Source organism: Pituophis catenifer, unplaced genomic scaffold (assembly GCF_029215685.1).
Source record: "Pituophis catenifer annectens isolate HBS135680 unplaced genomic scaffold, rPitCat1.0.hap2 SCAF_16, whole genome shotgun sequence".
Classification (NCBI taxonomy): domain Eukaryota; kingdom Metazoa; phylum Chordata; class Lepidosauria; order Squamata; family Colubridae; genus Pituophis; species Pituophis catenifer.
In genome coordinates, this window is record NW_027256896.1 from 10,485,758 (window position 1) to 10,510,581 (window position 24,824).

The following is a 24,824-nucleotide window of genomic DNA, read 5'->3' on the forward strand; positions in this document are numbered from 1 at the left end:
AAATGCCTGAACAAGTACGATCAATGGCGATGTAAATCCTCCAGATTTGGAGGCAGTGTATCCCTGAATAGAAGGCTCGGGTCTGTGTTGGCAGTTTTAGAAATTAAAGATTAGAAGATGTAAAACTGGGCAGGCTTAAAAAGATAACAGGAGCGTTCATACTTTCCACAGCATAAAAATTCGAATGTAAACCAAGCATCCAAAATGCAATCGTGTGACTATGGGAAAAAGTTAGGCTGTCATAACTCTGAGAGCAAGTTGTATGTAGATCTGGGAAGGTCCATCATAACTTTCAACAGTCATTAAGGAACCTGTCATAAATCGAGAACCCCCTGTACAGCAGAAAGTATGAAGCACATAGTTTCTTAGATCTAAATATCAAAAGGGATTGCTGTGTTATAGTTCACATACAGTAGTGGCCAAAATTGTGCAAACCTTTTGGGAAAAGTGTATTTTCTAAAAATACTTTTTTTGGAGTAGTACCATAAAATTATATATCAATGGAAAGATAATTTCATCAAGAATGTAATGCAATAACTTTTAGGAAGGATTTGCTATTAGAATAGCAGTTACAATATAAAGAAGAAAAGTGAAACACATAGAAAAAACGAGATATACAAAAGTTATCACCCTAGAAAAAACGAGATATACAAAAATTATCACCATAGAAAAAACGAGATATACAAAAATTATCACATCAGTTAATACTTAGTTGGGTAACCGTTAGCCTTACAACGTCTTCCCAAGTCTTTTAGTTCTGCAGCTGTTATCATGTGAAACCAAAATTGAAGGATTGCTTCTATTAACTGGGTTTTATTGCTGGGTCACTTATGACTAACAAGTTTCTTTAGTCAGCTCCATAGATTTTCAATTGGGTTAAGATCTGGGCTATTCCCAGGCCATTCCAGGAGTAGAATATGATTTATCTAGAAACTCCCCCAAAAAGTGGTGTTATTAGCCATCAAACCTCAAACATACACTTTTCCCAAAAGGTTTCCACAATTTTGGCCATTATTGTACTGATGTATTGGGGAGGGGGGGTTGTGGTGCTAATCCATGGAAAACCCATCTCTCATTTTGTGGTCAGGGTAGAAAGGCAGCTTCGAGATTTGAAACGGGAGCTACTGGCCCTTTAAATCAAGCTTTCCCCCCCGTACATGCGCAGTGGAGGTGAGCATTGAGTCGGAATACTGACTCGAGCGTCTCCTTGCCTGCGAGAGTCTGCCAGTGGCGGTGACTGAAAACAAAAAGGCAATAAATCTTACGGTTCACCAGAGGTGACCCTCCAGACAATTAGCACAGCCGGTTGAGTTTGTGAACTTTTGCTTCCTGGAATGAGGTTTTGGGGATATCATAGTAATAATCTTGGTTGAAATGCAGCAGGACATCTTGATCAGGCCACATTGCCCATGATAAGAGAGACAGGAAATTATGTGGGCTTTTAGAAAGTGGCATCTATTTTCTGGATCACCTTGTTCCCCAAATGTTTGCAGTTTGCAATTTCTTGTTTTGCAAGAACACATTAAAAGAAAACGTGTTTTCCCAAAAATAAGCCCTCTGCCCAAAATAAACCCTCCCCTGAAAATAAGCCCTCCCCAAAAATATTTAAACGCAGGCATAGCCAGTCCCCGCCATTTCCTCTGGTTAAGGTTAGGGAGACAAGAGTTGGAAATCAGGTAAGACGGCAAGAGGAGCCCCGTCTTGCTCCACACGCCCCAAAATAATAAGACTTCCCCGAAAATAAAGCCAAGCGCTTAATTCAGGGTTCAAAAAAATATAAGACAGGCTCTTAACTTTTGGGGAAACACTGTAGCAAAGAAAAATAACAGCAATATAGTATCACAAGCAAAAAGAAAACACATACAAATTGGTATGCCTATCATTGTTACTATGTTTAAACTAAAACTTTAAAAAAAATATTCTCCGGCCACACCATGCTATGATTTATTGAATTAACCTCGAGGGCCGAGTTAGCACAACACATAGTTGTTAAATTATCCAGCAACAAAGTGAGGCAGAGGCCTTGTCACGAAGAGTCCCAGAGAACCTTTTACATTTGATTAAAAGGCGTCAGTGATGCCACTTTTGTGAACTACAGCTCGCTTCATCAACATTCAATTCACTGAGCTTCTGCAGGCGTGATGACGAGAGCTGTAGTTCAGGAAAGTTGATGCTTTTTAACAAAATTAATTTCTGATCTAGTCAGAAATTGGAAAAGGTGCTACCAAACTCCTGATTGTTATCATAATGATTGGTTGCATATTTACCCAGACATTTGGACTGAATTTGGCATGTTTATCCGCGTTGTTGTTATTACAGGTAGTCCTCGACTTGCGATCAGAATCGAGCCCAAAATTCATATTACGAAGCGAGACAGCTGTTAAGTGAGTTTGGCCCCATTTTACGACCTTGTTTGCCACCGTTCCCCATCGTCAGAAGGTCGCAAAAGGGGATCACATGATCCCAGGGACACTGCAACTGTCATAAATATGAGTCAGTTACCAAGCGTCCAAATGCGTCCCGTGACTGGGGGGGAATGCTGTAATGGTCGTAAGTGTGGGAAATGGTCGTAAGTCACTTTTTTTCAGTGCCATTGTAATTTCGAATGGTCACTAAATGAACGGTTGTAAATCAAGGACCACCTGTATTTTGCCATAACAGGTTAACATAGCTCCATTTCTGTCTCTTGCTGGATGCGGCTCTTTTTTTATTTAATACACATAGTCCTTGATTTACAACCGTTTGTTTAGCGATTGTTCAAAGTTACAAGGGCACTGGAAAAAAAATGAGAAAAAGGTCACATGACCCCCTTTTGCGACCTTCAGACAAAGAAACTCAACGGGGAAGCCAGATTCACCGGACAACCGGCCTACGAACTTAACTTCTGCAATGATTCACTTAACAACTGTCGCAAAGGAAGGTTGCAAAACGGGGCAAAATGCACTTTTAACCGTTGTTCCCCTCAAGAACAGAAATGTTGGGCTCGCTCGTGGTTAAATGAATCACTGTAGCGCTTAGTTTAGTAACACCGTCGTTAAGTGAATCTGGCTGCACCCCCCCCCTTGGTTTGTCAGAAAGGTTGCAAAAGAAGGTCACATGTCCCCCCTCCCTGCGACCTGTCATAAATATGAACCAGTTACCAAGCAAGAGCCTTGGTGGTGCAGCGGACTAAGTGCTGTTATGTAACACTTAGCTGCCAGTTGCCTGCAATTAGTGCGAGTTCGAATCTTGCCAGGCTCAAGGTTGACTCAGCCTTCCATCCTTTCTAAGGTAGGTAAATTGAGGACCCAGTTGTGGGGGCAATAAGCTGATTTTGTATAAATATACAAAAGTATGAAGGCTATTGCTTAGCGCATTGTAAGCCGCCCTGAGTCTCCAGAGAAGGGCGGCATATAAATCAAAGCAAAAAAAAAGAGCGGTCGTAAAGTCCCTTTGTTCGGTGCTGTCGTAACTTCGAACGGTCACTAAACGAACGGTGGCAAATCGAGGACTACCTGCCTTCCCAGGCATCGCAGAAAAGGACCCCTCCACCCCAAACCCATTGTGGGAGCTCCTAGGAGGGGAGCCCCAATTTGATGCGCCGGTGTCGGATTCGCCAAGCACTGCGGCCGCCGGGCAAGCTGCCTAACCGAGCCGAGCTTCTCCCTCCTCCACGCCCGCCTGGCAGCCGGCGGGGGGGCTGCGTCGGGGTCTCCGGAGGGCATCATCACCGCCGCTAAGCCTCCCCTCCCCAGCCAGCCAGCCCGCCCGCCCGCCCGCCCAGCCTCGCGCGGAGGAAGGGAGGGGAGGAAAAGCGAGCGAGGGCCGCGCACAAAGCCGACCCTCCTCCGCCGGGGAGGAGCCGCCAAGCGCCGCCGGCCAGGCCGAGCCGAGCCCCAGCCGCTCTTCCTCCCGGCAACCCGGCTCGCTGGAAGAAGCAGCCTCCTTCCTCCTCCGCTTCGCCCGGCGCCTTTGCAGCAAGCGGGGCTGGGAGACCCCCCCCCCCCATCCCCATCCAGGGTAATCTCGCCAGCAAGCAAGCAAGCCCGGGAGGGGAGGGTCCCTCCTGCCCCCCCTGCCCGGCCTTTGCCTTGCAAAGCAGCTGCTGCTAATTGCGGAGTGTGGGGGGGGGGTCTCCAGCGCTGCTTTTGGGGAGGGGGTTTCCCTCCACCCCCCCCTTTTTTTCTTTTTTTTTTTTTTTGCAAATCTCCCCTTTTTGCATCCTTTCTTCCTCTTCCCTTCCTTCCCCCCCCCCTTTTTTTTTTCCTTCCCTCCCCGGCTGGGGGAAAAGCAGTGCGCGCGCTCCCGCCCCGCTTTGCGCGCCCCCGGAGCCGGAGGAGCAGCAGCAGCAGCAGCAGCAGCTGCCGGAGATGCGAAGGGCGCGGAGCTGATGGAGGCGCCCCGGCTGCGCCCCCAAAAAGAGCGGCGAAGGCGAAGGAGGAGGCGGCGGCGGCGAAGGAGGCGGCGGGGGAAGCTCGGCGGGCCGCTCCCGGGGACGTGGGGGACCACGGCGGCTGCTGCTGCTGCTGCTGCTTGGAGGGGCCCTCCCTGATCAGCCGCCCCCGCTGGGGGAGGAAGAGGGGGCTGGAAAGACGCGACCCCCGCCCGCCTCGTCCGCTTTTCCGACGGCCATGGAGTTCTCCGACCCGGGGAGCCCGACGGCGCGGGAGGCGAGGCTGAGCCTGGAGCCCCTGGGGGTGGAGGGTCTCCACCGGCGACCCCCGTCCCCGCCGCCTCTGCCCGGCCCGGAGCTGCTGCTGTGCCGTTCTCCAAAGAGCCCCGTCGGGGGAAGCTGCTCCCCTAGCGCCGCGATGCTGCAGGACGCGGTGCCTCCTCCGATCCTGGAGCAGGTGCTGCGCGGGATGGCCGAGCGGGGTCCCCGCCGAGCTTCTGCTTCTTCTTCTTCCTCCTCCTCCTCCTCCTCCTCTTCTTCTTCTTCCGTCGGAGGCTGCTGCCTAGCCGGGCCGGCAGAGCCAGAAGCGCAGCCGGGTTCTCGGGGACGCGACGGCCCAATCAGCCTCGAGGAAAGCCACTCAGGTGCGGGAGATCTCTTGCAAGAAGAAGAAGAAGAAGACGCCGCCGTTGAGCAGATCCTGGAGGAAAGTGCTGATGGTGAGCCCTGGAACTGTTTAGCAGAACCTCCCCTTGCTCCGGATTTACGACGGGAGGCAGTCACTAAGAGGGAAGAGTTGGACGCAGAGGAACCTTTCTGCCCCATTTCGGGGACCCTCCCAGGCTCGGAGGGTCTTTTCCTGGATCTCGCGGCCCCTCCGGAAGAGGAATCCTACAGCTCTAGGCTCTTTCTGGATTGCCCTTGGACGGATGAGATGGACCACACGGACTCTCAAATGGGCCGGGGTCCCCCTTTGTTAAGGCCTTTAGTGCCGACCCCCCCAAGTACATTGCTTCCCACTCTCCGGTCTTCCAACGATCTCGTTCCCCACTTACCTTTGGGGCAGGCCCAACACCTGGAAGAAGAGCTACCTGGCTGTTTGGAAGATGCCCCTCAGCTCCGAACGGTCTTCCGAGCCCTGGACCAGGACGATGATGGATTTGTCCGGATAGAGGAGTTTGTGCAGTTTGCCACTGTCTACGGAGCAGAGCAGGTAAAATTGGGGGGGGGAGTTTACTGGGGTTTCGTGTTTAAAGGATGCTCCCTTTTCCAACCTTTGCTGACAAAATTGGGGCCTGTCCGTCTTATTTATCCGGGAAAGGATGCCCTGAGATCTATGCAGGCTTGGTCCATGAAAGAGGGGCCCTCTGCATTGGATTGGAGAATTATCGACAAACTGAACAATAGTTGCTTAGTCTTGGGTTACAAGGATGGTGACGGCTGCAATTCTGGCTAATGGTTGGGCCTGGTTTGTTGAGACTCAGTTTATTTGGCTAGCAGGGAATCACATTACAGATAAGGCTTGTGTTGTTTCAGTGCTGTTTCATACACCTTTGGGATAACAAATTTGGCCAGGCCCTAAAGAAACTTTTGGTTCCCATATGCCAGGAATTTTTTTAGTTTCAGAACTACGAATAGGGAAATAATTCAGATTTCCTGCTCTTCACCTGCAGGTTGATAAGGATGCAGTCTTGCAAAACGTTTTGAGGATTTTGATAATCTGTGTGTAAACTGGTATACAGTTTGAATAAACAACGTAGAGAAGTAAATACATTTAAAGGGCCCAAACTCAGAGAAGAGTAACATCATCTCCTCTAATAAAAATTGACCCAAGTGAGATCACATTTAATATCCCGGTTCAATTTAGTTAGGTTTGTCTTAATTAATTTGGGGAAGCAAGAACCAGATAATGTGGTACTTCAGTTTGTTTGGGGTTGGTTTGGGCTAGGTGAATCCAGCTGTGGTCCGTTGTTAACTATGATTTATAGCTTAACATACTGTAGGGATGCACCTCCTTTCATGGCTTATTCTCTAACCTGGGATGTCCAACCTTGGCAAACTTTAAGACTTTTGCACCTCAGTTCCCAGAATTTCCCAGCTAGCTAGCTGGGGAATTCTGGGAGTTGAAGTCCACAAATCTTAAAAGTCACCAAGGTGGGACACCTCTGCTCTAAACTGCGATTAAACAAACCGTTCCTTGATTTAGTGTGTAAACCTGGTCATTGTAAAACATTAGGCCTAATTCACATTTTCCAAGGGTTATATAGATCAGTGATGGCTAACCTTTTTGCCATTGTGTGCCAAAAGCGGGGGGAGTGCAGGGGGTCATGCACGCGGGTGCCCACACCCATAATTTAATGTGCCCCATCCCCCCGAACTCCCTCCACATTTGGCACGTGATGGCATGGTGGGCCCAGTAGCCTGTTTTTTCGCCCTCCCCAGGCTCCAGAGCCTTTCTGGGAGCCTGGGGAGGGTGAAAATGGCCTTCCCTACCCCCCTGGAAACCCTCTGGAGGCCAGAAACAGCCTGTTTCCCAACTTCCCATGGGCCCGGAAGGCCCGAAAATCAGTTGGCCAGTGTCCGCATGCGCGCCAGACCTGAGCTAGGGCAACGCTCGTGTGCCCACCGATATGGCTCCGTGTGCCACTATAGGTTCGCCATCACGGGCCTAGAACTTGGTGTTTTTCAATCCTGGCCCACGTTGGGAATTCTGGGAGTTGAAGACCACATATCTTAAATTTGCTAAGGTTGGGAAACATTGACCTAGTTGATAAAAAAGAGGAAGGGAATTAGGAGGCTATGGAGAATGAGCCTAGATGGTTTTATCTGTGAGTCACTTAATTTGCATTTGCTACAAGCAGAACTGCTTTTTTCCCCCTTAAGGTAGAAGCTTTCTTTAACAGCTAAGCTTAGTTTGATGCCTCTGCCTAGTGTTGGGTCATTGTGCAGGTGAGATGAGTGAGGTTGGCCCACGTGATAATGCTAGAAATGCTTCATAATGTTGCTTTGATGCCTGCTTGGTCCATTCTAGCTAAACTCCTGAGGTAAATCCATGGCTCTTAAATTTGCTTTGGGCCCAGGTGTGGATTATCTTCCGGACTGACTTCATGGATAATCCAGTTGTGCTCCAGGGATCACAGTAAAGACCCATGATTTAACATAGGCAGGTTAGGATAAAGGCGATAATTTTACAAGCAAGGATCTGCCCTGTTTGTGAAAAGCTGCTTTCCAACCTTGGCCAACTTTAGGACTTGTGGACTTCAACTCCCAGAATTCTTAGCAGCAGTTCATACTGGCTAGGAAATTCTGGGAATCGAAGGCATATACTGTATCTGCAGTGAGAGAAAGTTGAAGGAAGACTTAGTTTAGGATGGGAAGTTTTGGATCCTAGGGTTGAAGGAAGTCCTTAGCTAAATTTCAAAAGTTTGCTTAAAACTACTGGCAAGAGTAATATATTCCATAATATATGTAATATATTTAAGGTAATATATTTAAGAATAATGTGTATAATGTATCTAAATATTTGGAGCAGGGGAGTGAAATAGAGACAAATGTTGATTTCACATCTCTTGCTTCTCAGCCTTGACAACTCCAGATGTGTTGACTTCAACTCCCAGAATTCTCAAAACTGTCTAATTTGACCAGGGAATTTTGGGAAACAAAATCTACATATCACCAAGTGGAGAACATATTGCACTAATAATCCACAATCCCTTTGCTTGGATTTGACTTCACATAACAGTATTTTGCAAATTTGACCATTATTTTTTTTTATTAAAAAGTTTTAAAGAATTTTACAAATGTTTTCCCATCCCACCTCCCACCTCCCACCCCAACCCCCCCCCACTTCCCAGAGCAAAATACAGAGTATAGCATTTAACAATTATATACTAACATATGCTAACTATCTATAGACTCCTATCTCCCTCTTGTACTTTTAACTCCCCTTTTACATGACTAAATTTAAATACTTTCTAAAGTCTCTTTATTCATTCATAAAATATTTGAAACTTTTTAATCCCATATTTGTTTCGAATATAGTCAATCCATCTTCTCCATTCCAAAATATATCTTTCATTTGAATGGTCCTTCAAATACGCTGAAATTTTGGCCATCTCTGCTAAGTTCATTACTTTTAGTGTCCATTCTTCAATCAAACTTGACCATTGTTGTCTGCATGTTGCATATTATGCTTTGGCAGAGTGGGAATCCCGCCCTTCTTTGAAATCCAACCTCACAGGGTTTCTGTTTCGTGGATTAAAAGGGAGGAAGAAAAGGTTGAATCTTGTACAGTAGTGGCCAAAATTGTGGAAATCTTTTGGGAAAAGTGCATTTTCTAAAACTAACTAATAACACCACTTTTTTTGGAATAGTAACAGAAAATTATATATCAATGGAAAGATAATTTAATCAAGAATGTAATGCAATAACTTTTAGGAAGGATTTGCTAATAGAATAGCAGTTACAGTATAAAGAAGAAAAGTGAAACACGTAGAAAAAACGAGATATACAAAAATTATCACCGTGTCAGTTAATCCTTAGTTGGGTAACCTTTAGCATGAATGACGGCCTTACAACGTCTTCCCAGGGAGTGAACCAAGTCTTTGAGTTTTGCAGCTGTTACAGTGTGAAACCAAGATTGAAGGATGGCTTCTATTAACTGGGTTTTATTGCTGGGTCGCTTTTGACTAACAAGTTTCTTTAGTTGGCTCTATAGATTTTCAATTGGGTTAAGATCTGGGCTATTCTCAGGCCATTCCAGCAGTGGAATAGGATTATTTTGAACCTCCCAAAAAAGTGGTGTTATTAGCCATCAAACCTCAAATATACACTTTTCCCAAAAGGTTTCCACAATTTTGGCCACTACTGTATATTCCACTAGATCAGTGGTCCCCAACCCCCGGTCCGCGGACCGGTGCCGGGCCGTGGAGTACCTGGCACCGGGCTGCACAGCGGCCGGGGGACATGAACGCTGCAGTGCAAAGGCTCCTGGGCCGTGCGCAATGGGCCATGCGCAAAAGCTCCTGGGCCGTGCCCCCACCCCTGCGCGCGCTCAGCGGGCCGCGGCGATAAAAAGGTTGGGGACCACTGCACTAGATAATATAATAAGCCTGAAACAGAACCCAGTAATTTTTTTTATTATAGAGCCTATAATCCGAATTTTCTCTTTTAGAGTCACTTTTTAAATTTGCACCTGGAGTTGAAACAAAAGTTACATACAGGGATCCCTAAGAGGTGTCAGATTAGATTCTTCTGGAAGCAATTTGAGATCTATAAACATGTAATGAATTGCTTGCTGGTCTGAATTTCTTCCTGCAACTTTCCTGTTGTATCTTTCCATTAGTAAGGGGATCATATTGATGGATTGGTACAGCTTTAGAGTATCTCATCACTTCGTGGCAAGTCAAATCCAATCCATCACGTGAACTAAATGTGTTCCTGTTGTATGACTTGTGTATTGGTGTGAGGGGTAGGACAGGGGTGGGTTCTACTTACCTTTACTATCGGGATCGTGCTCGCGTGCACAGATCAGCGATGATGACATCCGGGGCAGTGGGCGGGACCTCCTGCCGGTTTTACTACCGCTTCTTGCGAACTGGTCCGAACCGGGAGCAACCCACCACTGGTGTAGGGCACTGCAGGTTATTCTCACTGAATATTTTCCCACTGAGCAAGGGAGCTGAATTTAGTGAGGTAGAAAGTTATCCATGTGTCTTGAAAAGAAGGACTAGGGGAGACATGATAGCAGTCTTCCAATATCTCAGGGGCTGCCACAAAGAGGAGGGAGTCAAGCTATTCTCCAAAGCCCCTGAGGGCAGGACAAGAAGCAATGGGTGGAAACTCATCAAGGAGAGAAGCAACTTAGAACTAAGGAGAAATTTCCTGACACTTAAGAACAATGAATCAGCGGAACAACTTGCCACCAGAAATTGTGAATGCTCCAACACTGGAAGTTTTTAAGAAGAGGTTGGATAACCATTTGTCTGAAGTGGTGGAGGGTTTCCTGCCTAAGGAGAGGGTTGGACTAGAAGACCTCTAAGGTCCCTTCCAACTCTTGTTATTCTATTCTATTCTTCCTGAGAATGTAGAAGTTACTCTCATTTTACACGCTGAATCAAGTGTGCTTTTTTTCCTGCTATTACATAGAGGTACTCGTCTCAAGATTGACTTTTCAGCAGAATTTAGTACAGTAAAAGGGCATGTGAAATAAAGAACATAACGTTTTCTGAATAGTTTTTATCCCAGAGCTATAATTGCACTCAACAATGAACTAAAGGGCCACCATCAGTGAGCTGTTGGACAGCATTACTTGGTCTGTTGTGTGGATGTTTGGGTGGTTTAGGGTGGAGAATTGTGGTGGGTGGGGGGGTGTTTGAGGATTATGTGTGTTGGACCTGGTCTTTGGATGTCAAGTAAATTTCGTTGTATGTGTATACTGTATATACACATACAATGACAATAAAGTTTATTTATTATTATTATATAGATAGTACTGGACTTACAACTACAGTTGGGATGAGAATTTCAGTTGCTAAGCAAGGCATGTTATGAAATGAATGATGCCCAATTTGAGCTGGGCTATGAAGCTAGCAGTTGTGCTTGTTTTGTAAACCGTAGTTTAAAAAAAAAACAAAAACAAATGCCAAGTTTGAAACTAGCCATTGTTTAAAAATGTACCTTTGCTGGGTTCACACATTATACTAAGCCAAGGTGTTTTGAACTTGGGCTAGTTAAACAAGCATGCTGCACCCAGCTCCAGCAGAGCAAACATTGGCTTATTACATGGCTTAGGACCTGGTTATTTACGGGACCGCCTGCTACCACCAATAGCCTCCCACCGGCCAGTACGCTCCCATAGAGAGGGGCTCCTCCGGGTGCCGTTGGCCAAACAATGTCGGCTGTCGGCCCCTAGGGGGAGAGCCTTCTCTGTGGGGGCACCTACGATTTGGAACGAGCTCCCCCCGGAGATACGTAGGATCCCGGATCTGCGCACCTTCCGCCGCGCGCTTAAGACTTTTCTATTTTATCAAGCTGGCCTGGCCTAAATCTTCCCCCTTTTTAAATGTGGGAATTTTAAATTTTTAAATTTTAAATTCGTCTTTTTATAGGGGTATGGGTAAGGCATTTTAAATTGGGGAGCCATTGTAGATTTAATTCTGTTTTAAACGTATTTTAATAGTTTATATTGTATGTTTTTAACTTTTGGCTGTGCACCGCCCCGAGTCCTTCGGGAGAGGGGGCGGTATAAAAATCTAATAAATAAATAAATAAAATAAATAAATACTGATCCCAGTCTGAATTTTGGATAGTAATTTTTCAGAAATGATATTGCTCCGAGAACGGCCAGTTTCTTAACTTAGCTATATCTGGCTTTTGCGTTTGCTTGTAATTGTTCCTCTGAACTCCCAAGCAACCTGGATTTCTTTGAATTATTCAGGCTGTTCCCTCTCTCTTCTTCTGTTTCACTGACAATCATTATCTTTCCTGAGGTTTAATTTGAGGAAAAGGGCTGCAGGCTGCAGTGCCATGTTTGAATCACACCCGTGTGTCCCTCTGTTACGTCATCTACTATCTGTCCTGAAATAATTCCTTGATTCTCTGCTTTTTTCACATCCAGCAATATTTTTTTTTCCTGAGTCTCTTCTGGATTTTTTTATTTCTGGATTGATTTATAAAGCTGCCCACCTTATACAAGTGACTGTGGGCAACTTTAAGTAGATAAAAATCAATACGATAGATCAGTGATGGCTAACCTTTTTGCCATTGTGTGTCAAAAGCGGGGGGAGTGGGGATGGGGTCGCACACACATAATTCAATGTGCCCTGCCCCCCCACGCATGCGCACGTGACCCCCCCTGCTTTTGACACGCGATGGCACAGTGGGCCTGGTAGGCCTGTTTTTTTGCCCTCCCCAGGCTCCAGAGCCTTTCTAGGAGCCTGGGGAGGACGAAAACGGCCTTCCCTACCCCCTGGAGGCCCTCCGGAAGTTGGAAACGGGCCATTTCCCGACTTCCGGTGGGCCCGGAAGGCCCGAAAATCAGCTGGCCAGTGCGTGCATGTGCGCTGGAGCTGAGCTAGGGCAATGCTCGTGTGCCCAAAGATATGGCTTCCGCGTGCCACCTGTGGCACGTGTGCCATAGGTTTGCCATCATGGCGATAGATAATATAATATTTTTTTTAAAAAAAGAAATAGCCAAGATCCCTAAATAACCACCAACAAAGCCAAGAGTCCATAGCCGTGATGGCGAACCTATGGATGTGTGCCAGGGGTGGCACACAGCGCCCTCTCTCTGGGCACGCGAGCCGTTGCCCCAGTTCAGCTCTGCTGCGCATGTGCCTCCTGCCGGCCAGCTCATTGGATCTCTGCCATGCATGTGCAGGGGTGGGGGCACATGAGGGGGCACGCGCGTATCAGGGGTGAAATCCAGCAGGTTCTGACAGGTTTTGGAGAACCGGTAGCGGAAATTTTGAGCAGTTCGGAGAACCGGCAAATACCACCTCTGACTGGTCCCAGAGTGGGGTGGGAATGGAGATTTTGCAGTATCCTTCCCCTGGAGTGGGGTGGGAATGGAGATTTTGCAGTATCCTTCCCCTGCCATGCCCACCAAGTCACGCCCACCAAGCCACACCACGCCCACCAAGCCACGCCCACAGAACCGATAGTAAAAAAAAGTTGAATTTCACTACTGCTTTGAATGGTATTCCAGGACTACCTGTATAACTAACTCTAACCCTTGACTTAACGACCATTCATTTAAGTGACAATTCCAAGTCACAACAGCACTGAAAAAGGAGACTCGTGACTTTTTTTCACACTTACGAACTTTGTAGCATCCCCGTGATCACGTGATCAAAATTCAAATGCTTGGCAACCGGTTCATACTTAACAACCGTTGCTGTTTCCCAAGGTCACGGAATCCCCCTTTGGCGACCTTTTGAGAAGCAAAATCAATTCACTTCACAACTTTGTTACTGATCAGTTGCAGTGATTCACTTAACAGCTGTTAAATAATTTTCCCCATATGTTCCTCCAAACCACATCTTAATCATGAAATGAATCTTAAGACCATATTTGTGGGTTTTGACCAGGGTGGATAAAAATCAATGATTTTTTTAAAAAAAGTCAAAAAAATCAGATTTTTTTGATTTAAATCGGATTTTTTTTTATTTTTATTGAATTTATTTTAATGAAAAACTTTTGGGGTAAAAATCTATCGGAAGATAGTTTTCTATTTAAGATACATAAATAATTTAGTTTATTCAGCATGAAATGGAGCTTAGTTATGTAGCAGGAGGCTGTATAGTCTGCAACACTGGGACTATCGGTGAGTCAACAGCGGGTCAAAGGAGTAGCAGAGATGACAGTTGCTCTTTAAAAATTATGATTTAAATCGAGTTGATTTAAATCAAGCCTTTTTACTAGTGATTTAAATCATGATTTAAATTGTGATTTAAATCAACTCGATTTAAATCAAATCCACCCTGGTTTTGACTCCATCCAGAACGGTAGCTTGTCCAGATGCAGCCTGGAGCATCTATTGAGAATCCACACTTATATATATATTTTTTCCCAGCGATTCCCCCCCCCTTCCCCACTCCCACCAAGGTCTCAAGGCTACGGCCCCCTTTGCAAACTCAAAAGCATGAAAAAAACAACAACAGGTCAGATGAAGAAAGAAAGAAAAAAAGAGCAAACGATGAGAGGAATGTGTCCATCTGTGGTTTATTTTTATTCCCCCCCCCAAAAAAAAATTAACAATGGAGATCTTGTCTTCCTGGCACGAAAGAAGTGGGTTTTGTTTGCAGGGCGTCATGAAAGACAAGGGAGGGGGAGGGAGTTCAGGGCAGGATCCGTATCCGCAACCTTGCCAAGAAAGGATTGGGTGTGCCCTTGCTTGGCCTCCAGCCTCCTCGGATCGGGGCTGCCCATAAATGGAACCGCAGATTCCAGAATAACAGGTTGGCCGTGAAATCCAAATCCATTCGAAGGCAACTTCCTGTTCTGAGATCCTAACTCTAGGTACCGTTTCTGAGCACTGGACTGATCTGGCGAGGCTTTATGAGAGAGTGTGAATCTGACAATTGGTGGGTTTTTTTTCCTAATAAGTAAGGTGTTGGTGTTGTTTTTAATAATACAGAACGAAGAGAAGGAAAAAGGAAAAGAGACCAAAAAAATTGTCTGTTAAGAAAAATTATACATAGGGCTTAAGAAGCCCGCCTAAAAATCAGGCAATTGTGAATTCTAGTACCTCTTAAGGCATGAAAGCTGACTGGGTGACTTCGGGCCAATCCTTCCCCTTCCCCTTCCCCTTCCCCTTCCCCTTCCCCTTCCCCTTCCCCTTCCCCTTCCCCTTCCCCTTCCCTTCCCACTTCTTTTATCTTCCTGCCCTTCCTTTTGCACTTCTTTTATCTCCCTTCCCTTCCCTTCCCACTTCTCTTCTCTTCTCTTCTCTTCTCTTCTCTTCTCTTCTCTTCTCTTCTCTTCTCTTCTCTTCTCTTCTCTTCCCTTCCCTTCCCTTCCCTTCCCTTCCCTTCCCTTCCCTTTCCACTTCTTTTATCTTCCTTCCCTTCCCTCTTCTTTTATCTCCCTTCCCTTCCCTTCCCTTCCCTTCCCTTCCCTTCCCTTCCCTTCCCTTCCCTTCCCTTCCCTTCCCTTCCCTTCCCTTCCCTTCCCTTCCCTTCCCTTCCCTTCCCTTCCCTTCCCTTCCCTTCCCTTCCCTTTCCACTTCTTTTATCTTCCTTCCCTTCCCTCTTCTTTTATCTCCCTTCCCTTCCCTTCCCTTCCCTTCCCTTCCCTTCCCTTCCCTTCCCTTCCCTTCCCTTCCCTTCCCTTCCCTTCCCTTCCCTCTTCTTTTATCTTCCTTCCCTTCCCACTTCTTTTATCTCCCTTCCCTTCCCTCTTCTTTTATCTTCCTTCCCTTCCCTTTTCTTTTGAGAGGCCTCTAGCTTCAAATAACCAAGTTTTTGGCTACTTAGCATTTGAAACTTAAGATTTGAGTTTCTTTTCCACTTTTGATTCTTTTCAGCGTGGTAACTACGGAAATTATTAGGTTCCATTCAGTGCAAACTGAGGCAGTATGTTAGAGAGTTTTTAAATGCTTGTTATTGTTGGAAAGACTCCTTTGCTCTCCAAATTAGTCATACCTAATTTACGCTGCACTGAAACCAACAAGCCAATCTATTCATGCGTTTCATCTGATATTTCATGCAAATTCTGTCTACGGAATTGTTCTTTAGGAGGAAAAAAACCCGCTGTTCCAACAAGGATTTCTTTTAAGTGAAACAGAATATTAAATGTAGTTGCTCACCACTCTTTAAATTGCCTTTAGTTCGTAATTAAAGGAAAATGAAGTACATCATTGGATCTCTACATATCCAAGATTGTATATATTTTTCTCTTGATCCGTATTGGCATTGACGGAGTAAGGGTCTCCAAACTCTTCTTATCACAGATGCTTGTCCATAAAAACATATTTTAAGTATGCACACTCAATATGACAACCTCTATGACAGAGGTTGCTCCTCTATCCTGGTCCTATTAGATCTCTCAGCGGCTTTTGATACCATCGACCATGGTATCTTACTGCACCGGCTGGAGGGGTTAGGAATAGGGGGCACCGTGCTTCAGTGGTTCTCCTCCTTCCTCTCTGACCGTTCGCAGTTTGTGTTGGCAGGGGGGCAGAGGTCGACCTCGAGGCACCTTATTTGTGGGGTGCCGCAAGGGTCAGTCCTCTCACCCCTTCTGTTCAACATTTATGTAAAACCGCTAGGCGAGATCATCCGTGGTTTCGGGGTGAGTGTTCATCAGTATGCTGATGACACACAGCTATACATCTCTACCCCAGACCACCCCAATGATGCCCTTGCTGTGATGTCCCGTTGCCTGGAGGCCATGTGGATCTGGATGGGGAGAAACAAGCTCAGACTCAACCCCTCCAAGACCGAGTGGCTGTGGCTTCCGGCGTCCCGGTATAGTCAGCTGGTACCATCACTGACAATAGGGGTTGAGATCTTGCTCCCAACAGAGAGGGCCCGCAACTTGGGTGTCCTCCTGGATTCACGGTTATCTTTGGAAGATCATTTGACGGCCGTGGCCAGGGGTGCCTTTTATCAGGTTCGCCTGATCCGCCAGTTGCGTCCCTTTCTGGATCGGGACGCCTTGCGCACGGTCACTCATGCCCTAGTTACCTCCCGTATGGACTACTGTAATGCTCTCTACATGGGGCTCCCCTTGAAAAGCACCCGGAGGCTCCAACTGGTCCAGAACGTAGCCGCGCGGGTGATTATGGGCGCAGCTCGTTACGCCCATGTAACACCTCTCCTACGCGAGCTGCACTGGCTCCCGGTGGTCTTCCGGGTGCGATTCAAGGTGTTAGTTATCACCTTTAAAGCACTCCATGGCTTAGGACCTGGGTACCTACGAGACCGTCTTTTGCCACCAATAGCCTCCCACCGACCAGTTCGTTCTCACAGGGAGGGACTACTCAGGGTACCATCAGTCAAATTATGTCGACTGGCGACTCCCGGGGGAGGGCCTTCTCTGTGGGGGCTCCAACCCTTTGGAATGAACTGCCCCCGGAGATACGGAATATCCCTGATCTCCGTGCTTTCCGCCGTGCCCTCAAGACCCTGATGTTCCAACAGGCGGGGCTAAACATACGAACATGTGAATGATTTTTTAAATGTTATCTAATTCTGGGTTTTATTTAATTGACCAAACTAAGTAATAATTTTAATTAGCAATTTTATGATGTTTGTGTGTCTATATTTTTCTTGACTGTACACCGCCTTGAGTCCTACGGGAGAAAGGCGGTATAGAAATATAATAAAATAAATAAATAAATAAATAAATAAATCTATATTTATAAATTACATCCATGCTGGATGGAGTCACTGAAGCAGTCGGTGTGAGCTTAAATGGTCTCCGGGGGATGGTAGAGGACAGGAATGTTGTCCATGGGATCGCGATGGGTTGGACACGACTTCGCTACTAACATCTCAGTGGCTAAGACGGTGAGCTTGTTGATTGAAAGATTGGCAGTTCAGCGGTTTGAATCCCTAGTGCCGCATAATGGGGTGAGCTCCCGTTACTTGTCCCAGCTTCTGCCAACCTAGCAGTTCGAAAGCACATAAAAAATGCAAGTAGAAAAATAGGGACCACCTTTGGTGGGAAGGTCACAGCGTTCCGTGGGCCTTTGGCGTTATGTCATGCCGGCCACATGACCACGGAGATGTCTTCGGACAGCGCTGGCTCTTCGGCTTTGAAACGGAGATGAGCACCGCCCCCTAGAGTCGGGAACGACTAGCACATATGTGCGAGGGGAACCTTTACCTTTACCTTACCTTAGTAAAAAAACATTAGTAAAAAAAAAATTAATAAAAAAAACCAGAGCACCTTCATTCAAGTTCGAAGCCCGTTCAACCTTCCAAGCTTGGCAAGAGAGACGCGTTATTTTGTGTTAGGCAACACCCATTCATTTCGTGCTCCCTGTTTTGATGTTGCGGTTTTGTGGTTAAGCAATCAAGAATGTTTTTCTTTTCCTGGTTAGATGGCCCTTTACTTTCCTTTTTTTTTTTTCCCCTCTCTCTCTCTCTCTAAGTTTCAGGCTTCGTTAAAAAACCCCCGTCTTGTTCCTTTCCCCCTCCCAAGTCTGCATAGCAAAGGTGGAATTGGTATGCGTGTCTCTTGAGATGGAGGGAGGGCCCTGTATGAGGAACAGAAACCTTTCTGTAATTCCCCCACCCCCTTTGAAACAGAAGCTGCAGTGCAAGGATTATTCTCCAGACAACCTGAGCTTGGTTATCAAACCTTCGGTCTCTCTGTGAGCTCATGTGGTTTCGCTTGGGAGTAAATATTTCTGCATAAAGCCAGCATGGTTAGGTTTACAGACAAGGGGAAGCAGGTTCTGTTTTCCGTCAAGTCCTTTTTACAAACATTGCAAAGACTATCCCTCCCTCCCTCCCTCCCTGCAGGAGAAGTTATGCAGGCAGTCCTTGGCTTATGACCACATTTGGAGCCCGGGAATTGATGTTGCTAAAGAGAGAGAGAAAGAGAGAGAAACGTTCGGTTAAGTGAATTTTGCCCCGTTTTACGACTTCACTTGCCACGTTTGTTAAGCGAATCGCTGCGGGTGTTAAGTTAGAGACACGGTTGTTAAGTGAATCTGCCTCCCCCCCCATTCCCGTTGTCTTTTGCTTGTCAGAAGGTCGCAAAAGGGGATCGCGGGACTCGCGGGACACGGCGACCGTCGTAAAATGTGAGTCGGTGGTCAAGCATCCGAATGCAAATCTCGTGGCCCTGGGGATGCTGCAACGGTCATAAGTGTGAAAAGCGGTCATAAGTCTCTTTTTTTTTCAGTTCCGTTGTAACTTCGAACGGTCACTAAATGAACTGTTACAAGTCGAGGACTACGTGTAAACGGGGCCAGAATGGAATAAGACTTTTCCGTCTTGAGTTCGAGAGCATTTTAGGTTAACAGAGAGACATCGGTTGCATAGATGTGAACATGCAATTCCAAATATTCATACTACAGACAGTCTTCGAGTTACAACCTTAATTGGGAACAGAATTGCTGAGCAAGGGGGGTTGTTAAGTGAATTGTGCCCGATTTTGCAACCGTTTTAGTCTCGTTTTAGGTCACTTTCAGGTCTTCAAACAGTATCTCCATGGCCAACGTAATTCAGGCCACCCTCCTTGCAACTGATCCTCCTCCTCCTCCTCACCTTTTCCAAAAGAGAAATCTCTGCCTTGATCCATTGATCATGTGTCATCTAATCAACGTGGGCTCTTAGTAACCACCTAGGTAGACTTTTCCTCCAAGAGGATCTGTTCCTTGCAAGCTAGGCAGGGTTGGCCAGTTGGATATATGTAACCTTGTAGACGGGCAGTCAATAAATTTTATAAGTAAGTAAGTACAGTAAGTAAGTAAGTAGGAAAGAAACAAGAAAGAAAGAAAGAAAAAGAAGAAAAGAAAAAGGAGGGAGGGAGGAAGAAAAAGAAAGGAAGGGAAGGGAAGGAAGGAAAAGATGAAAGAGAAAGAAAGAGGAAGAGAGGAAGGAAGGAAGGGAAGGAAAAAATGAAAGAGGAAGGAAGGAAAGAAGGGAAGGAAGGAAGGAAATGATAAAAGAAAAGAAAGAAAGAAAAAGAAAAGAAAAAGAAGGGAGGATGAAAAAGAAAAGGGAAGGGAAGGAAGGAAGGAAGGAAAAGATGAAAGAAAGGAAGAGAGGAAGGAAGAGGAAGGAAGGAAGGAAGGAAAGAAATGATAAAAGAAAAGAAAGAAAGAAAAAGAAAAGAAAAAGAAGGGAGGGAGGGAGGGAGGAAGAAAAAGAAAGAAGGGAAGGGAAGGAAGGAAGGAAAAGATGAAAGAAAGGAAGAGGAAGGAAGAGGAAGGAAGGAAGGAAGGAAGAAAAAAAGAAAAAGAAAGAAAAGAAAAGAAAAGAAAAGAAAAGAAAAGAAAAGAAAAGAAAGAAAGAAAGAAAGAAAGAAAGAAAGAAAGAAAGAAAGAAAGAAAGAAAGAAAGAAAGAAAGAAAGAAAGGCTACCAAAGAGTCCCAGAGCTGGGCACAGACTGAGAAGAAGAAATCCATGGCAAATCACTTCCATGTTGCGGCTAGAAATACGATGCAGACTGTGGTTGATCTTGGAAAGCCAAATGGGATGAACTTGGAGAGAGGGAGGCTCTCCCACGGCTGTAGGCCAGATTGGGAAGTGGGGGAAAAAAAAACATCCCAGGAGAAGAAAGCATGTAAAAACCACTTTTCTTCTGTTCCCAAAAAAGTGACCAGGACTTGGCTATGAAGTCACCATCTCATCTCATAGTGACTTGCCCTCATTCATCATCTGCAAACTGCATTCAGTTTTGGTTGCCACGATGTAAAAAAGATGTGGAGACTTTAGAAAGAGTGCAGAGAAGAGCAACAAAGATAATTGGGGGACTGGAAGCCAAAAAAATATGAAGAACGGTTGCAGGAACTGGGTATGTCTAGTTTAATGAAGAGAAGGACTAGGGGAGACATGATAGCAGTGTTCCAATATCTCAGGGGCTGCCCCAAAGAAGAGGGAGTCAAGCTATTCTCCAAAGCACTTGAAGGCAGGACAAGAAGCAATGGGTGGAAACTCATCAAGGAACAAAGGAACTAAGGAGAAATTTCCTGACAGAAGAATGAATCAGTGGAACAACTTGCCACCAGAAGTTGCGAATGCTCCAACACTGGAAGTTTTTAAGAAGAGGTTGGATAATCATTTGTCTGAAATGGTGTAGGGTTTTCTACCTAAACAGAGGATTGGACTAGAAGACCTCCAAGGTCCCTTCCAACTCTCTCCTCTCCTCTCCTCTCCTCTCCTCTCCTCTCCTCTCCTCTCCTCTCCCCTCCCCTCCCCTCCCCTCCCCTCCCCTGTTGTGCAGACTCCACAAACATGTGACCTTGGCGTCCTCCAGTTGCGGTCCCGGGGACAGACAAATTCTTATTTATTTATTTATTTATTTATTTATTTATTTATTTATTTATTTATTTATTTATTTATTTATTTATTATTTCGAATTTATATACCGCCCTTCTCCCGGAGGACTCAGGGCGGTGTACAGCCACAAATAAGAAACATAAAATACAAACATTAAAAACAATTAAAAGAATATATATCTATTTGGCCCCATAATTTAAAAAATGACAAAAATATCTGGCTTCTTTGGATTAGCGTCGAGATGCAAAGTCCTCTCTATGAATGGAAGACGGGTCTAGCTACTAGGGAGTTCCCCAGTAGTCTGCTTTTGGTATATATAGGCTGCTGGCCTGCCCTCTGAAGCTCCTTTGTATGTTTTGGGTGGAATTCAACCCTTCCCTTTCCTGGTCTCAAATCTTGTGCTTTGACAGGCTACCCCGTCCTGCTTTTCTCAGGTGCCAAGTCAAATCCATATAGCCAAAGGCCTTGATTTAGGATGGGTGGTGCTTGTTTTTTCTTCCAGGAATCCTATGCACCGCTGCGTTTTGGGGCAGGGAGGTGGGAAATCGTAGCTTGCTCACATTTCTTCAGTTTTCCCCCTAAATAGGGCTTTCTCAAGATTATTTTAACTCTCATCCTGAGAAGAATCTGCCACCTTTTAATTCTAACCAATTTCGTTATATACATGATGTACAATGATAATAAAGGCTGCACTATACTGTACCTTTTCCTTGCTACTCCATGTAAGACGGCCCAATAGTTGATAATATGAAGATTAATTACAGAAACGGTTTTTTCCTAGTATCAACGCATCTGCTGGGTGGAAGCTTAGGTCTGTGAAAAGTATGTTTGTCTGTCCCACATTGGCCATGCCTAAGCATGGAAAATGCAAGAAAGATAGGTAGTCCTTGGCTTACGACCACAACGGAGCCCCAAATCTCTGTTGCTAAGTGAGACAGAGAAATGGAGATAGAGATTGTAAATGGACAAGATGGATGGATGGATGGATAGAAGGATGGATGGATGGATGGAGGGATGGATAGGTGGGTGGGTGGTTGGGTGGATGGATGGATGGATGGGTGGGTGGGTGGGTGGATAGATGGATGGGTGGGTGGATAGATGGATGGGTGGATGGATGGATGGATGGATGGGTGAATGGATGGGTGGGTGGGGGGATGAGTGGGTGGGTGGGGGGGAGGGAGGGAGGGAGGGATGGGTGGGTGAATGGATGGATGGAGGGATGGATGGGTGAATGGATGGATGGATGGATGGATGGGTGAATGGATGGATGGATGGATGGATGGATGGGTGAATGGATGGATGGATGGATGGATGGATGGATGGATGGATGGATGGATGGATGGATGGGTGGGTGGAGGGATGGATGGATGGATGGGTGGATGGGTGGATGGGTGAATGGATGGATGGATGGAGGGAGGGAGGGGAGGGATGGATGGATGGGTGAATGGATGGATGGATGGAGGGAGGGAGGGAGGGGAGGGATGGATGGATGGGTGAATGGATGGATGGATGGTTGGATGGGTGGGTGGGTGGATGTAGAGAGAGATGGAGATAGATAGAGACAGACGAGAGAGAGAGAGAGAAAAAAAGAAAGAGATGGATGGATCTTTTGCTGTGTTGCTGTTATTTGAGAGATGCATCATCTTGGAAACCACCATCAGTTTCCCCTGGTTGGAAGAGGTGCATTTGCATTTTGCTTTTTCGTAAGCAAAACTTTCCACAGAAAAATCACAAGAACAGTAAGATCTCTACTCCCATCCCCCCCCCCACTATGTGATGAGTTGCGTGGTCACCCTTGCTTTTCCTGTGATGCTTTTTGCCTGCATAAGTTAAAACACGACGGAAAAAAAAAAAAGCTGAGCCAAAACAGCATTTGTGAAGGTTGAAATGAGTCACTTTGTGATGACTTTGTTCAGTCACCACAGAGCCCAATAATGCAACAAGGGCCGCCATCTCCGACCCCTTGATGGCCTTGAGTGGCTTTGATTGACAGGTTGAAGATCACGCTTGCCCCTCCCCCCCAATAAAGGGACAAGATCAGGTTCTGTTTGCAGGAGGGGGTCTGGACTGTTAAAAGTCTCAAGTGGGTGCCTTGAGCTTCTGCAAGGCTCATGACATCCACATCTGTCTTTGATACCTTTCCCTGCAATGCAAAAATGGACCACAATTTTTTGGGGGGGAGTTAAAGGTTTTTTATTCTTTAATTCTTCCTTATGCAGTGTATCATCTGGGTATGAAACCAAGGGTGAAATCTACTTACCTTCCCTACCGGCTCGGAAGTGCGTGTGCGCCATCGTCACACCTAATTTTGGACCAGTGGTGAAATCCAATTTTTTTTACTACTGGTTTTGTGGGCGTGGCTTGGTGGGCATGGCAGGGGAAGGATACTGCAAAATCTCCATTCCCACCCTACTCTGGGGCCAGCCAGAGGTGGTATTTGCCAGTTCTCCGACCTGCTCAAAATTTCCGCTACCTGTTCTCCAGGACCTGTCAGAACCTGCTGGATTTCACCCCTGTTTTGGACCTGTTGAGGAATTCGCAGAGTAACCCTTGAATAGCAAGGGTGTACACATGAAAGCGATTGAGAGTAGGTACGAATAAACACAGTCAACACACAGATACACTGAGTTGTGTTTACTTTCAGGAAATAGTAAGGCACAGTCCAATAAACAGTCCAGGTCATACACATATAAAAGCAGGAGATAGCAAAACGACAGTCCAGGGATAATCCAATAACAAAGTCTTCTTACCAGTCGTCGTAGTCATTCACAATAAACAGTTCTTCTGGATTTGCAAACAGTAGCATACAGAGATATCGGGGAACAAGAACAGTAAAGAGAAACAAACCATGTTTCTAGCTCCCTCTTAAGGAGATTGGCTACAGAGCTAACCAATCAGGACACAGTATGATGCAATACAGCAGTCTTAAAGCTATATTGATGGTTTATATAATGCCAACCCAACAAGGTAGGTAATACTCATTTCCTAACAGGACCCTCTGTGCATGCGCGAAGCCTTCTGCGCATGCCCAGAGGGTCAAAAACAGGTTAAAACCAGGAATTAATGACGTCCAGGCGGAGCCTCACGCTGACGCTGCTACCGGTTCGTCGAAACTGAGCAAACTGGTAGCATTTCACCCCTGGTACAAACATCTCTGTGCGTCATCATTCCTCCTTTGTCACCTCTTTCACATTCACGTTAACATTAATGTTACAATATATTAAACATTTGAATATCGTAAACCTCCCCATTTTCTTCTTAGTATCTTTTTAGTAATAATACCATATTAACATTGAATATCATTCTTCTCTTCATACACATACTAACAGTTTTCATCTTACTTAACATCTCTATCTTACTATGTTTTCTACTTATTCTCTTAGTCGTCTTCATTTCCAGATTCTCTTTTTATTCTCCAACCATTGATAAAATACTTCCCATATCATATAATACTCAGTTTGCTCTTTCTCTTTAATGGCTCATGTTAAATCCGTTCATTTTCTGGACATTCTAATGTTTTTAAAAATGGACCACAATTTTTGACCCCACTTTCTCTGGGGTCAAAGAGAGATGCCCGTGGCTGCATGAGGCTTCACTGGTTTGTCATTCTTGTCTTGCCCCAGGGGCTGTTTTTAACTTGGATGATGTTCGAATCGGAGCCGTGGAATTTTTTTTTCCTTATGGTGTCCTCGGAATGGGTGGGTTGCTACTGGTTCACCCTGGTTTGGGTGGGAGTCTCCGTCCGTCCACCCAGACGTCATCAAAAACGCTCTGCGTGAGTTCAGCAGTAAAAATAAAATGATTATGCTGGAATTAACAGCCAAAAAATAAAAATGATTATGTTGGGAACAGTAAAAATGAAATGATTGTGCTAGGATTAATAGTAAAGTAATGAAGATGATTATACTGGGAGTAATAGTTAAAATATTTTTTAAATGCTTATAATAACTGTAATGATTTATATTGTTAAAATACATCCATCTAAGCAAAAA

General features: G+C 45.6%; 1 protein-coding gene across 1 annotated transcript in view; it reads left to right on the forward strand.

Moving 5' to 3' along the window:
• Positions 1-4,610: 4,610 nt before the first annotated feature.
• Positions 4,611-24,824, forward strand: part of RAB11FIP3 (RAB11 family interacting protein 3) — an 83,012-nt gene continuing 62,798 nt past the window's right edge. The window contains exon 1 of the mRNA XM_070955200.1: positions 4,611-5,585. Coding sequence (XP_070811301.1) covers positions 4,611-5,585 — 975 coding nt within the window. The remainder of the gene's footprint in view (positions 5,586-24,824) is intronic.